This window comes from Drosophila rhopaloa, unplaced genomic scaffold (genome assembly GCF_018152115.1).
Source record: "Drosophila rhopaloa isolate 14029-0021.01 unplaced genomic scaffold, ASM1815211v1 contig_2, whole genome shotgun sequence".
In the NCBI taxonomy this organism is placed as follows: domain Eukaryota; kingdom Metazoa; phylum Arthropoda; class Insecta; order Diptera; family Drosophilidae; genus Drosophila; species Drosophila rhopaloa.
This window is the reverse complement of record NW_025335083.1, coordinates 25,720,990-25,736,749: the sequence shown is the minus strand read 5'-3', so window position 1 is coordinate 25,736,749 and position 15,760 is coordinate 25,720,990. Positions and strand designations below refer to the sequence as shown.

Genomic DNA, 15,760 nt, shown 5'->3' with positions numbered 1-15,760 from the left:
ATACGAAAGTTTCGGAAAAACCGTTCCAATAAAGTAAAATATCAGTCGAAGTTTTACTCTGCCATTATTTTTAAACGAAAAGTCATTTTAAAGCCGAGTATTAAAAAGGTATGTAAATAGTTACAAGTTTCGAAAATTAGCTAAATATTATAGAACTATATTTATAACTATTTTGTTGTATTGCCATTAATTTTTTGAATTCTCATTTTGTATTAAGCACCCATTTTTCAGAAAGAATAAAAATGGGAATGTATAATAGAACTACATTTACATAACTATTTTGTTTTATAATCATTTATTCTTTATATTCTTATTTTTTTAAGCTGCCAACTCAACCTTCTTGAAATGTTTACAAATTATATGCGGCAGTTACCCAAACCAATGCAATGGGGCGAATTTAAAGTTGCATTTGCAATTAATACCCTGGTCCCCAAACAACAATAGCAACTGGCCCCGGTTACTTGGCTATGCATTGCATACATTTCATTTGATTTAGTTGTCCTCGTCACCGATGCAGGTGCTCCTCCTCCTCCTCCTCCTCCAGGTGCTGCATCCCGGAACCAGAGAGCTGGTGTTGCTGCCACTAAACACATTGTGCGCAAATCCCAAGCCAAATCCCAGGCGTGCTGTTCTGCCTGCTGGGCTGAATTGGAATGGATGCGAGCGATGCGAATGAGGATGCACAGATAAAAAGGATACTCTTATATTTCCTTGTCAAATATATAATTATATTGACCATATATTTTTGATGAGTGAGCCATATCAAAAGGTTAAAAACCATATACTTCTCACATTAAACGTTTCTTAAATTTCGAAATCGTAAAGGACCATATTCGCATCCTTCTGAAGTAGTTTTTTTCAGTGTGAAGATTGCATTGGCATGTGAACTGCATTGACAGCATTTTAGAGTGGGTCACTCGCCAGCGCCTTCGGGGGCAGCAGGTGGGCGTGGTGCCATTTTAGTGGCGTGTTTGTGCTAATTTATTACGCCTGCGAAGCATAATGCAACCTGCAACCTGCCTCCTGCCACCTGAAATTCGGTGCCGATGGGAACCGAGTGCCGCTGCCACATTACAAATCGGCAAACAGAGACACACGGCTAGGGATAACGACTGAAACGACTGAGGGAGTCACATGCAGAGGCCTCGGGGAATGCTGCAAATGAATGTCTAATTAATTAAAGTGCGAACTGCACTTTGCTCGTTGTTGGGCTCGATTTGGCGGCGGGGCATTAATTGCCGGGCACATAGCAGTAAACATGTTTAGCGTCCGTCCTTCAGCCGACTTCCCCTCCCCTCCCCATCGCCTTCAAATACCCAAATGATTTGTTTGATTTATTGAAATTGCTGCTGGGTCAGGTTTCGCCGCCCTTCCCTCTCCGAAATGGACAAATTTCCTATGCACACATATAAAATGCAATTTTATACGGCGGGCCGAACATTCTAGCCCAAAATAATATCATTTTCCTGCGGGGCCTGCACTAAAGAAATTTTCCCAAAGCTTGATAAATATTGGAAATGTTCATTGGGTAAATATTAAGAGTTACAAATGGTATAATATTTTACCTTTTTAAAGGCTATGAAAATGTCTTACTTCATTAGCAAATAGTTTGGAAAAGCCATTTCCTATCATAAGTAATCGTTTGCTAATTTTAAATGTAAGTCTGTAAAATTGTAATTTTTAACTTCACATTTACTATTTTTTCTGTGTGTTTTCTATGTTTTTCTGTTCTGGCGCATCTGCAGCGCTGAAATTGTCGCGGGATGTTAGTCCTGCATCCCCTGCAAACCCTTTCCCCCCTTCGACCCTTCGTCTATGCGCACAAAGCTTAGCGGGACATAAATAATAAATTTGCAACGTTTGCATTTTACCAGCACATGTGTGTGTGTGTTTCTATGGCTAGACCTGCATGTGTGTGTCGGTGTGTGGGGACATTAACAATTTATCAGTGAATCGAAAAAGCAACAAGCCAATAAAAATCACTCCGTTTGACCGGTGACATTGCGACTGCCATTCCAATCCCACTGCATCCGCCCCATCTGGCTCTTTGAACCCTCCTAGTTTGGGGAGGTTTTGGCGAGTTTGCCCCCCGCGTGTCAAACATCAAATGTCAGTGCAAAACTGACAGCAGAAATAAAAGTTGCAGGCTAAAATACCTATTTGTTATTCAGTAAAATATTACAAAATTATATGAAATTAATATTTTAAGATATTTTAAGGAAACTGAAAACGTAACACGCTTAGTTTTAGCTTAATGATAATCTAAATTTAACAATTTAATTTTAACTTTAGGTTCTGCTCTCAGTCACTCTTGTAATTCAATAAATCGGAGGTTGGGGTAACCAAAAACATACATGGATTCCATACCCCATGAAAAGATCAAAGTGGATCACGATCGGTTTTATGTGGAAAGTTCTTTAATACATCAATTTGCCCAACACTTGTTACACGTGAGGAAAACCGAGTACTTTCATTCCGTCCAACTGAACTTTTTCTCCTTTTTCCGATCACGATCCTCCGCATACGCCCCCATCCGGCGTCCGTCGAAAAAATGCGTAGGAGGAGCTCCAAAATCAGACCCTCACGACTACCAACGTTGCCAAACTTACGAACCTTACCTCACAACTCGTATTTACTTATATTATACATTTTACTTATACCCTTCTTATCTTACATGTTATATTAACCATGGAACCCAACCACATAATGGTTCTTGTATAGGTTATAATGGTGTTTGTCCACGCTAGTGTATTACTCAATAGATGGCGTATGATGACACCCGATTTTTTAAAATTTCTTTCTTGCTAAATGAACTAGAGTTTCCGCCATTTCCAATTTTCAGAAGTTTATTCTCACATTCTCTTAGGGACTTAATGATGATTTGGGTTCTTTATTAAAAATACTCTACCAGATTAATCAATATGGCTTTGTGTACAATAATGATCATTCTTTAACCTTAGTGTACAGGGTAACATGCGCTACGATCTACTGAAAAATACAATACACCAAAAACAACAGATATATTCGGGGGCGTCTTCAATAGATTGCTTAATAGACAATATGCTACAGTATGCTCCTCAAAGGAGCCTGAATATGTTGCCACCGATTTGTGTTCAAACAGAGTTAAACTTGCTTAGCGTATCACTTAGAAACCCACCAAAAATACCGATGCGTAATACCACCCGTAATACCGTATCTCCTTCGATTTACTTTGTATTTAACTTTGGCATACCAAAGAGGGAACTAAAAATTATTGGGAAGAGGGTTTAGGAAAAAAATAGTGCGCGGCTTAAATAAAAATTGCATTTATTTTGGCATGATAAATGTAGTCGTATAAAATTAAACTAAACATGTACTAAATTAAAATGTAATAATCACAATTACGCGTAGCTAACACAAATCCGATTGCATCCCACCGCCTTCGCACGTGCTCGTAATAGTAGTAATTGCTTTATATCACCAGTTGGCCAGGTCCCCTTCTTTTTTTTCTTAACTGCAAGCACCCCTGTCCGGGAAATGGATTTCCCAACCCGGACTGCACCGCTTTCTATCACAAGGGAATGGTTTCCGTTTCCGTTTCCGCTTTCCACATTCGCCTCAACTTCCGCTCGATTGCACGCTGGATCCCTTCTGGGTTAAAATTAGGTGACCGAAAAGTGGAAAAATGTGGTTTCTTCTCTCGCAAAAAGACAATTTGAGAGTTCAACAAAGGGACGGAGTAAAGAACGTTGGGAGAAATCTGCATTGATTTGGATCGCGCTCTGAAGGATCTTGTCTACAATTTGTTATGTTTTCAACCTACTTAAGTTCAGACTCTTTTCTGCTTGGTCACAAGAATTATACCTCAATTTAAGTGTGTATGTAAGTGGGGCTCTATGTGGGTATTCCTATTTATATATAGATCTATGTAAATTCCATTTGTTTTGGTATGCAGAACAGCTACTGTATGGGTGTGTATATATATCCATGGGTATATATTTAGAATCCCCTCCTAGATACCGATGCAATGCTTATGCTTCTGTAAGTGTGTATGTCTGTCTGTATAAACGTACAAAGCCCGACGGGATAAGTTGAAGAATGCGGTAAAGCTACGCCTAGCTACAATCCTGCTATCCCGGGATCCCATCCGCCCTTCGTATTTTCCCCCAACCATCCTTGCGCCTTTTCTATGTACAGGTGATCTCTAACGTATGATAATAGTGATAACCCTAAACTATGAACAAATCCCTCGAACCGTCCGCTTAGCGGATCATGTGCAGTTTCCATCGCAGCACGAAATAAGCGATGATGCGCAGGGCAAAGAAGATTCCGATCAGGGCAACGGCGTCCACCCAAAACAGAGCGTTATCCATGGACATCTCCTCGAGGAACTTCTTGGGCACCCGAAAGTGACAGTACATTTGGTTGCACTGCATCTTGGCCCGATCCATTCCATAGATGGCCACCATGGCACCTGTAGGAAATATCATTTCGTGAGTTTATGATTTCATATTGCAGGGATATCCACACTCACCTTCGAAACCGTAGCGCACATAACTGACGTACGTCACCCACTGCAGATAGCCCGGTATGGTGTCAAAGTTCACAAAGAATCCGGAGAACAATATTGTTGGTATAGTTGTCACGGGACCGAGGAATACGCCTGTTTCGATATTCATCCCCGCCCCGATCAGCAGTCCCAGCGACTGTGCCACCAGAGAGTTTAGCACACAGATCAGTACAAACATGGATACCCGTTCCAATTCCATCGGCTGCGAGGTGAGGTAGTACACTACCAGAACGTAGACACTGGAAAAGACGATCTGCAAGAGAATAAAGAAAATTAATTTAAGTGCCAGGCGGTGAGCTTAAGTCTATGGAACACAAATATTTGTATAACATTGGGGTTATTCTGTTAAAATTATAAACAAACATCACGGAAGAAAGGTCACTAAGAAAATTATACTCTTCATCAAAAAGCATAAATTCGTTTTTTAAGTTTTCTAATCTATTGTAGAAATTCAGTAAGCCAATTTGTTAATGAAAATAATAACAAAAATGTAACTACTTCCTGTTAAAGTTGTTGTGAACAAATCCAACTAGTGAAATATTTTCAAAAACTATGCTTTCGAGAGTATTTTGAACTTAATGAAATTATTTAATTATTTTTACCTGAAACGGCATGTCCGCTATGGTCTTGGCAAAGTAAAAGGCCTTCAGGGAGTACCAGTAGTTAAGATGCTCCCTCACGAACACCGACATTTCAGTGGGAACTGCGAATTAAAGATTCCAGATTAATGTTAGATGCCACAACCTCGAAATCGATCAACTCACAGGTGAGGATGGTGGGCATCATTGCCGTGAAGGTGGTGAACAGGGAGACGAAGAAGATGCAACCGGCGTTGCTCATAATCTTGCTGGCCTCGTTGCCCACATCGTAGTAGATCATCCCAATGATGGCTCCCACAATGACGTGGGAGAAGAGGCGCATGTGGGTCAGCATTTTGTCCCGCAGGATGGTGCGAAAGGAGCGCTTGAGCAGGATCCAGAACTGAGTCCATCCGCTGGTGGGGAATCCCGTCTTGCTGGGCAGCGTGACCACGCTCTCGTGGGAATCCAGCAGCGAGGTCATGCAGCCCACAACGGCACTGGGACCGCCCGAACCCGAACCCACTGCATTGTGGGTGCCTTTTGAGGAGCTGAAGCTGCAACTGTCGTCCACACCAGTCGTCGGCATGTTGACCACGCTGCAGTCGGAGTTCTGGGACTGCTGTGTCTCCAGCTTCGGTGGTTTCAGCTCCGCGGGATCCTCAACACTTGAGCGTTCCATCTGCTTGTTTTCCATTGGAGGCTTCTCATCCTCCAGTGTCAAAGTAGCTGTCGTATTCTCCGCCCCACTTCCACTGCCCTTGATGATGTCGTTGTTGCAACTCCTTTGGGCCAACGTTAATACATAATCCTTGTGCGAGTACTTCTTGCAAGCTCCACTCTTCACTGCCTCCACCAACTTGGGCACCGCATCCCCGTACTCCCCAGAGGCCACTTCCAGGACGTAGTCAGCGGGATTGTGATACGAAGGACATTCGTAACCAAGGGATGAGAGGTACGGCACCAGACCCTTCACCCTGCCCTCGTAGACACACTGTCCTTGGGCCAGCAAATACAGATGATCGAACTTCTCAAAGAGGCGCGCCGACGGCTGGTGAATTGTGCAGACTATGGTGCGTCCTCCTCGGGCCAGTGATCTCAGCAGCGAGATGAGCTGGAAGCAGGTTGAGCTGTCCAGTCCGGAGGTGGGTTCGTCGAAGAACATCACGGGTGGATTGTTGACCAGTTCCAGGGCAATCGAAAGTCGTTTCCTCTGGCCACCGGACAGGTTGCAGGTCAGCGTGTTCACCGACTCCTTCAGGCCAATCGTCTCGAGGATCTCCTCGACCACCACCACCTTGGCGTAGCTGATCATGTTCTTGCCCAGCTTGAGGTTGGCGGCCACCATCATGGCCTCGCGAACGGTCAGGTTGGCAATCAGCACATCGTCCTGCATGATGTAGCAGGAGAGCTTGCGGAAGCGTCGCAGGTTCCGTTCCTTGCTGTTGATCAGCACAGAGCCACTTAGTTGTGATGTCCTGTGAAGAAAGGAGGAATATGTCAGTGAAAGTTGGTAAAAGAATCGGTAAAGTCGGTTTGTTTTTATCGGCTTTAGGTGCTGTGGCAAACCAATATTAATATTTCGTTCACATTCATAAATACAAAAGTTATATGGCCTTTGTATTATCAAAGGATCTTTCTTAAAATGTTGGTATCCAGACCAAGATTTGAAATTGATTATTAGGATCTTAAAAAGGCTTGAATATAAAACTAATTTGGTATTTATCCAGAACTTGCCATACAACAAAACCAAGCCAAAACCGATAATGATTAAATGGTGGACTCACTTGTAGCCGGCCAGGATATTCATCAGCGTGCTCTTTCCTGCTCCGGAGGGTCCCATGATCGCTGTGATCTCGCCATTCCGGAACTTGCCCGTGACGCTCTTGAGGATGGTCTTGAATCCCCGAAGGTGGCCGTCGGCGACCGAGTAGGAGATATCACAGAACTCGATGTCCACCGGCGGTCGTTGTGGCAGATGTGACAGGGCGATGGTGCCTTTCTTCTGGCCATTGGGACTCCCGCCACTGTTGTTGGCCACCTTGGGGGCCAAGGCATGGTTGTTGCTGCCCAAGCCGCCGTTGCAAAGGTTGTTCTGGGACCTAAAAATAAGAGGAGAAGGAGTTCATTTAGTTTGTCCTTTTATTTAGGATATCTTTAGAGTGTTTTTTGATTTCTACTTGGGCCTTTTTTGCAGTGCACTGACACAGCAGCCGTTTTTGGTGAACTTGGTCTGCACCAAGGACAAGGAGCGCTGCTGCTTGCTGCGCTCCGCATCCTGCAGCATCTCGGCATAGGCCGCAGCATATTCGGACCTCCTACGATTGACATCCACCTGGTCTTGGGATGCAGCAGTTTCGAAGCTGGAGTTCTGGATGCCCCCACTTTCCGCGCTGACTTGGCTGGTCAAGGTCAGCTCCATTATAAATCCTTATTCCCTTTTTAGCAACTCATGATGCCGCCACTAAACGACCAGAATCGTCAGTCAATGGATCAATCAGCAACGTTTATTTCCCCTTTCGAGCCCTGCTCAATGATTTCCATTGTCTCACAGCCGTCATTCATCCAACCACCCAACCACCCACCTCCCACGCTAAAAGGTTAAAGTTCGCCCTGCTTTTTGTTTCATTCATGAAACGTCTGTCACATGCGGGAACCCATACCTTGGGCCGAATACCGAGTGCGTTTTCATTAGTGGTTGGTCGCATGCCGGGCAACCGACTTCGATTGATAAGTCCGCCGACGCCGCCGACTGCAGCGGGCCAATGCCAATTAACATTACAGCTTTTTGGGTGCAAATTTGTTGAGCTAGTTGGTCGAAATTGATTGATTGGGAAGCCCTCGACGTGCACAGAGCAAGTAATAAGTAGGTGTATCTGGTGCCAGCGTAAGGGGATTAAAGGTCAGCGTAACAAGCTGTGCTACTTATCACTGGTGTGTTCAGCACTCAGGAATGGCAATGGTATAGTTAGCAGTGAAGCTGGAAGGGGATTGGACTTTGGGAAGTGGTACATCGAATATTGAAAATGCCACATGGCTGTCAAAATGTATAACACTTGTTGACTTTTGGCTCAAAGGCAGATGAAAGAAAACTTATAGCTTCCTTAGTATAAGTTTTAGTTAAGTAGTAACTGCATTGAAAGATAAAGCTGAATGAAAAGTCATTAAAATTAGTTTCTTTTCTCTCAACTATGTAAATTGGTAGTACTGCTATCTAAATATCTATCACCCAGCTTGCACGCACTGTAAAGTCCGGATATTGTGGGCAGTTAATGGATAATTCTCCTTGTATAGAGTAGCCAATTACTGTCCGAAGTCCGCTTCAATATTTCTATAATTTCGTGCGGCAACTCGAGACGTAATGGCAAGATATTAAAATAAAATTGGTTGTAAGGTGGGGGGAAAGTCAGCTGTTGGCTGCGGGCCATGCCAAGTGAATACAGATACAGTGAGAGACTAGTACTATCACACTCCAATAAACAATTTTTGCCTTGCTCCGCTTGGATTTATTTTGTTTTGTTTTGCTTTTTGTTTTTTTGTTTTTTGCCTTTTGCTTTGCTTTGGTCTCTTTCAGTTACGATAAATATGACTCTCAGTGGCCCCAGTGTTTTGTGCATCAGTATTGGTTTGCGTATTGCGAATCATTTCCCGCGAATATCTCGGTACACGAGCACCGGGAGCGAGTACATTTCAAGTGCGCATGCACCCAGAGTGCATGTTAACGAACCCAACGAACCCCCCACCCCCCTTCCCCCACGCAACAACTCAACGAAGACTCGACGAAGTTTAGAGCACTTTGTCTTGCGAAATGCACTCGGAACACAAAGAAACAGTACTGGACACCCTTCCAGGTGGGGTGGGGGGATGGGAAGGGGGGCCTAATGAAATTCTGCGCAACTCCCGTCTGCTGTCTTCTAAATTTACCCAGTCAATTGGATTCAAATGGAGTCAGTCACGCAATCCCTTCCGGGTCTCTTTGATTGCTTATCAATCTTAATGCGTGGTAATGGTTGCCAGGTTCGAAGGCATCGATTGTGGCCCTGCTTAATTGATTGATAGCCGGCCATAAAACAGCTGCTGCTGTAGTAACTTTATATCTGCTAGCTACTGAATTTCAGCATTTCTGAATTTCTGAACCTTGAGGCCGCGTTTCTAGGCCGCCATTTACATTGTTGTGTGTTCGCACTGATTAGGCACAACCGGAAATATCAGCTGGCGTTAGATCATCCCCGCTAAACGACAATTAAGCGGTTTACAAATGCCAGGAGAAGAGGGGAGGCGGCAGTTCATTGCGATTAATAAAAGTATTAATAAAGGCAAGTGTGCCAAACGATGGTATCTTGAACAGCGAAGGAGCTTCGCCTTTGGGAAAGCTTTATTCAAAAGCGAGGCAATGAGTTCCAACACAGTGATAGGTCATTTTGTGGTAAGTAAAAAATATGTATATACATATATGTATGTATCTCAGCCAAACTAAAGAAATGCATAGCGCTAATACGCATTTTTAAAAGTTTTAAATTAATTTGCCACCATGATAATTGTTTGTGCTTTTTATTGCACAAGAATGTATCCATTAGTTTGAAAATAAATATGACTACTTGATCAAGTTGCATATAATTGAGCAATAAAATAAATATTTTATAAATTAATTGTTGCTGATAAATTATTTTCGCGGCGTTCCACTTCAATGCAAACCTTATGTATGGGAACAATCATGTGGCTCCAACTCCTGGCCTGTTTAAGCGATTAAGGAAACGCGGCAAGGCCAATCAAATATGGAAACGGATGTGTGGGCGTGGGAGGGGGTGTGGTTGTGGGTGGGCTAGTTTGTGCTGGCGGTGGACTGCTCCTGTCACGTCGAGCGTGGGAGAAGGTCCTGTCCAGGACCGCTGCTGTTTTTCTATGCCCTCGAAGCGGGGGAGAAGGTCAACATGCTTGGAGTGTTGGCTGGCTGACTTTTGTGGCGTACCAGCAAGTCAAGGATGCAAAGGTTGTCAATCGACAGGGAAAAACTTGCTGAAGGTGCCACAAAGTCTGACGGAATCTCGGCCTTTTATCGTTTCTGAGTTGGCGGCAACTTCACATTACATAACCGACCGGCTTAAACGACGCGGCGTCTTGTCCACTTGCCAAAAAGTAAAATCACACGTAAAAAGCAACCACGTGGACTACCACGGGTAGTTTTCAGCTCACTCCCTCTATTGTGGAAGCATTTTTCTAATAGGCACATAAATATTTAAAGCCGAAAACCGAACTGACGGAGTGCCGCACACAGACGCGATGTTGCCGCAGGACTAAAAAGCCGAACGGAGTCCAACTGCTGACTGCGGCACGACTTTGGACAGCTTGGCGGCTTGTTCGATTTTTCCAGGCACGCGGCGCCGCGAGGTCCTCGACTGCCCTGCTACTCTTCTGAGTAAAGGAGTCCTTCGACTAAGCTAAGGAGTTTGTAGGTGAAAGGCATAATTACTGATAAATTAAATTTATTTTTTAAGTTGGACAATAGCTGACAGCTTTACAGAACGACAAATAACTTTATTATTTTTATAGTTTTTATAGGAAGAGAGTACCCTCCATTCGGTGTTGTTACCCAAATCCACAGGACCCCTTTTGTCTGCCTCCCTTGTATTGTTTTGCTTGGTCTTATGGCTTTTATGGCATTTGCCGTTTGGCGGCGTTTCATTCACTGTTACATGTTTTCTTTCTCTTGTTTCCCCCACCACAGACATGTGCGTTTGCTTGTGGCTTATTATTTATGGCAGTGGCGACAGTGGGAAAAAGGGGTCGGACTGGGTCGAAAGGACACGTAGGATAGTGTGGCATTTAAGGCTGCTTTCCTGTTCGCTTCCCATCGAAACCTTGGTCCTGGGGCACCAACTTGATTGCTGGGATTGTGCAGCATTCATGGAATGTCCTTAGAAAGGCCCCGTCTGCCCAGGACAATTTTAATTACATTGCGACCTGCATTGAGTTGTTCGTGGGCGTATTCATTAACCAATAGATTTTCCATTTGCATTTTAATGAAGCTACAGGAAAAAAATTCAAGGCTGGATGACAAAGCTTAAGTTTCGCAATCCTATTGCAACTTACGACCGAAACTTTTCAGTTCTTGGGAAGTACGTTGCCTCACCAAGACATTTTAAAAATATTTTTACAGCTGAGCATAATTTTGGTTGGTACCATTTCCATGCCGACACGCGATTTGTGAGACGGAGTCATCGATTTTCCAGGTCTATTTCCCCCTCCTCCTTTTCCAGACACACCTTAATGTCGTGGCAGGTGGCATGTTCGAAACGGAAGAAAGATACCAACGTTACAGATGCGTGCTAATTTTGACTCGACGGTCTTATTAATAGCTCCTACTCATATTCCCACTCCCTCTCCCTTTCACTGCTCTGATTTTTTTAATGTTTTTACGCGGGATGTGCTTAAAATAGAAGTGTCACCTCAGTGGAACAGTAACTTGTGACAGTGTGATTAGTTAGCTGATACTTGTTAACCTTTCCACCCACAGGAAAGCCCGTGTCCTTGCACAAGCGGAAATTTCAGAGTGGCCGCAGGAACAAATGCAATACTATACAGCAGTTCAGGGTCAAGGGACATAATTCAATTCATTCCCGCTTATAATCCCCTCCGCTGGAGTGGCAGTTCCCTAGGTAACCAAAAACGCCGCTCTACTCGAGTCTAATCCCGCCTAATGCAATTAACGCATACTACACAGAAAATAAATGGTATGGATGATGAATAATTTGATGATTTTTCATATATTTTTAGACTTGCTACTTAAGTTGTTAGTCAACCTTTTTAACAGAGAAAAGATTAAGATTCCCTTTTCTTTCACAATGCAACCTTTTTAGAAGTTTCTTTCCGATATAAATCAATAATAAAAAATATATAGGCAAAGTAAATTGAAGAATTTTCTCTCTGTGTAGACTCACCCGTGACTGGTCTGCTTCAGGTCGTTGGTCAACTTCAGCTGGTTGAGCAGCGGCACTGGCTCCTGTTTGGGATTTGGGTTGCTGCTTCCAGTGGAGAGTGTAGACAGGGACATGGTGCCGCTTGTATATAACACGGCATTGGGTGCTGTGGTGGCCGCCGAATCGGACACCTTGTTGGGGCTCTTGGTCGCCGGCAGAATGACGGCGTGGGAGGAGCACTTATCCACCAGCGGGACACTGGAGGCCTGCAGCTCATTCATGGCTTTAACTTGTTGGGTTTTCTTTGAGAGTCCGTTTAGTTCTTGGTGCAAATGCAATTGGCATAGGGCATCAGCATTTGCCTTAATCGATTTATGCTTGGCTTTTCAGCTTGGCTTGTGATTGCAATATTTGTGACTCTCGAATGCTCCTATTTAATTGAATACACTGAGGATTGGCATCTGCATTGGAAGTACGTGAATAATGTAGGTGGTTTCCCCTCTCAGTTCAGCTCTGCAATAAAAGGGAAATGGGAAAACGATGCAAATCAAGCATAATTTAAACGGAGGCAACACCTTCGCCAGGCATTTGTCTATTGATTTGGCATTCTCACACACATAAACACTTACTCGAGCACTCTTAAGCACTCAATCCACACACTGGGGCATATTACATCATACAGCCCAGGAAGTACCACCCTACGCCCCTGATTCTAAAGGCCTCCAAAAGCGCCAGCTTGTAGGTTGCTCAATGGCAGCTAGCAGCATGAATTTCTAATTACTGAACAATGCCCAGAGACCCAGACCCAGACACAGACCCAGACCCAGTTGAGGAACGACGACACCCATCGAGAACAACCGATAAACGCTGTACCCTGAATTCAATGCCAGACACTCGAGGGCTCAGAGAATGGGCTTCATAAACAGCTGTCCCAGCGAAGAACTGCTGGTCAGTGCGCCTGTACCCCAAACCCTATTGGAGAAATTCCGGTTGGTAGAGCTCGCCACAAAGTCCACTGCAATGGGAAGTTGTGAGGCTGGGTTTGCCTGCACTGGGAACCAATTTTGCAGGTGGCCAACTGATAAGATTTGACCGTTTAACGATGAGAATTCTGACTTACTCCTACACTGGGAGGAAATTTTTGAACAAGAAAAGTTTGCAAATGATTTTTATAAGAAGTTGAGTAACGGGTGTGTATACCTCAGGATATAGAGACGCAGCTAAACTTTATTTCAAAGGCAAAACTATTAATATTTATGAAAAGTATCTATAAGGCCACAATATTTACAATCATTAATTAGATTTACTTGTTTATACACTACCATTTTAAAAGCATTTTATGTTATAGTTAATAGTTTCCGCAATTATATATATTTAACAAAAATGTTAGGCATTTATTATTTAAAAGATATTCTTCTATAAAATGTTTATTTAAAGATACATTTTGCGGTCTATGCTTATTGTATCAGTACTTTGTTTCAGGCCTTGGAGTTTTCTTAGTGTACACGAGCATTTATTACAGATTTGTTTTCAGTCCGATTGGCGATTAGATGAGCGGTGCGATAGGCTTCCTGCTATTGGGCGCGGGTTTCCTTTCGCTAATCGACTGAGATGTAAGGCGCGTAATCGCACACACTACGGGTTTTATGGCCCGGGGCTATTCTGCTGCCAGCTGTTGTCGGCCATCGACTTCTTATCTCGGGACCGGCACTCAAAACTGGCCACGCACAGCTGCGGATTGTCTAATCTGGGAATCAATCCGTCGTACGATGGGTGTTTTTGAACTTGGGGTTCTCAGAATTTTGCACTCCCCCGCCAATTGGGTGGGTGGATGACCCGAGATGAGGTCCTACCACAACAGCATTCAAAGTAGGTCAGTTGGTATGTCCCCCGAATCTCCGAAGTTCGCGGTGGTCTCCCTGGCCTGATCTGGTTTTAATATTTCGTGTGGGGCAAGTGTCGAAAGACTTCTACCTGACAGGTTTTAGATGTGTCATGAGCTATTAACAAATACCGCGGGGCATAAACATTTTGAAAACAACAGCCACCGCCGCCGGAGAATATTGCAAAAATGTCTATCTCAAGAGAGCGCAGGCGCTCTTGCCAAATGAAAAGGCAGGAAAACATTAAAGATACATATGGGTCTACCTAAAGGGGAGGTAAACTCCGGCTGCGAAGTTTATCGGAGGAGTGGTGGGTTGTTTTAACTGCAGGAAAAGCAGAGAACCTCAGAACGACGCAATTCATTTACTCGAATCTAATTTTCACTCTTGCTCACCTTTGGATTTGGGTTGGGATGAGGGTTTTTTCCGAGCAGAGCAAAACACAAATGGCATAAAACGTGTTTTTGGTTTATTAGCATTGTATCTTTTTTGGCCACTGCCAGAAGAGATAGTTCATAGTCCCGCTCCCTCGCACATTTATATACTTTATAAGAACTTGGCCCGCTCGGAGCGCTTCTTGATGCAGAGATACCCGTGCTCGTGCCTTCTTTGTTATGGTTGAGGCAGCAAACAGCAAACAAACAAACAACGCCAGCTATTCAAATGCGAACCAAGGGCGAGGGCGATGGGGATTCTACGCTTCTACGGAAGAGAACGAATTACCAGATGGTAATGTGCGTTTCGGGAATACGCCAAAGTGTATCGTTTTTCGGGGCTAAACGTGTTTTTATTCAGCGCGATCCGATCCGTTCCGATTGAACTCGATTCCTGCCCAAAATACCGCTCGACCGGATGAGGCAACAACATTCAGGCAGCGCGAACTACGAAGAACTGAAAATGAAACTGCGGAGCTGCTGCGGCGGCTGCTTAGCTACCAGCTGCCAGCTGAGAGCGTTTTCTGCTCCCGCTCAAGAACCTGTATCTGTGTGAGCCAGAGCAACCCACACATACTATCAAGGCTGGGGGGAGTACCTAAATAATTGTACCTAAGTGCGTGTGTTGTTCAGTAACGAGAATTTAGTTGTCTTATTTGAAATTTTTTTGAATTGGATTAGAAATTTATGATAAGAAAATAATATGGTAAAAGTTATAAGATACTTATTTATTTAACAAACATTTCGATTGGTTCTTAAATATAGCAGAGAAGTTTTAAGTTCTAGCTATCTTTATTATTAAGAATAAAATACTTAAGCTGAATATTTAATTTGAACTACTAAACTTCACCTAGATACACACTTTCGAAATGGTGAATCTTTAGATACTTTTGTAAATATGTTTACCTTAGCTGGGTACAAAAATGGAATACCTTTCAGCACTCGGATACTATTAGCGTTTCGTCAATGGGGAAGTCGTGGCTCTCTTTGTTCAACGTTCAATTCAAACGCTGGCATACACTTAAATTAACACAAGTGTGTGTGAGCGGTAGTGCGCATGGCGTTAATGTGTGCGTTGGCGTTTTGCTGCTCTGAAAACAGCTGACTGTAAACACACACAAAGAGCGGGGGGGCCCAGTGGGAAATCCAGTGCGATTTGGGTTCAGCTGCACTTGGATTTGATGGAGCGAAACTCCCCAGAGAGAAAGAGAGCGTGGTACACAGAAAAAAAATACGAGAAAATCGTAATTAATTTAGGCAATTCGGTTGCTTATAGGAAGTAAAATTGCTATTACATAAGGCCATAAGGCAGGCAAACTATAAAGGCAAGAAGACGATTACATGGCTGAAATAATTAATATTGTTAGTACATGGTGCCTTCCTAGATTTTTTTCAACTA

The 15,760-nt window shown here is 43.6% G+C and overlaps 1 protein-coding gene across 2 annotated transcripts; it reads right to left on the bottom strand.

Annotated features, from left to right (window-relative positions):
* Positions 1 to 2,828: 2,828 nt before the first annotated feature.
* LOC108043400 (ATP-binding cassette sub-family G member 4) lies at positions 2,829 to 14,814 on the bottom strand. Of its 2 annotated transcripts, XM_017122097.2 has the most exons (7): positions 14,323 to 14,814; positions 12,066 to 12,557; positions 6,915 to 7,229; positions 5,314 to 6,605; positions 5,152 to 5,252; positions 4,514 to 4,802; positions 2,829 to 4,453 (listed from the first exon to the last, which is right to left on the bottom strand). In XM_017122097.2, the coding sequence occupies exons 2-7, from the start codon at positions 12,323 to 12,325 to the stop codon at positions 4,242 to 4,244; spliced, it is 2,469 nt and encodes an 822-aa protein (XP_016977586.1). In that variant the 5' UTR covers positions 12,326 to 12,557; positions 14,323 to 14,814; the 3' UTR covers positions 2,829 to 4,241. The 2 variants fall into 2 exon arrangements, with proteins under 2 accessions (XP_016977586.1, XP_016977587.1); XM_017122098.2 differs by lacking the exons at positions 12,066 to 12,557; positions 14,323 to 14,814 and adding an exon at positions 7,308 to 7,593.
* Positions 14,815 to 15,760: the final 946 nt, after the last annotated feature.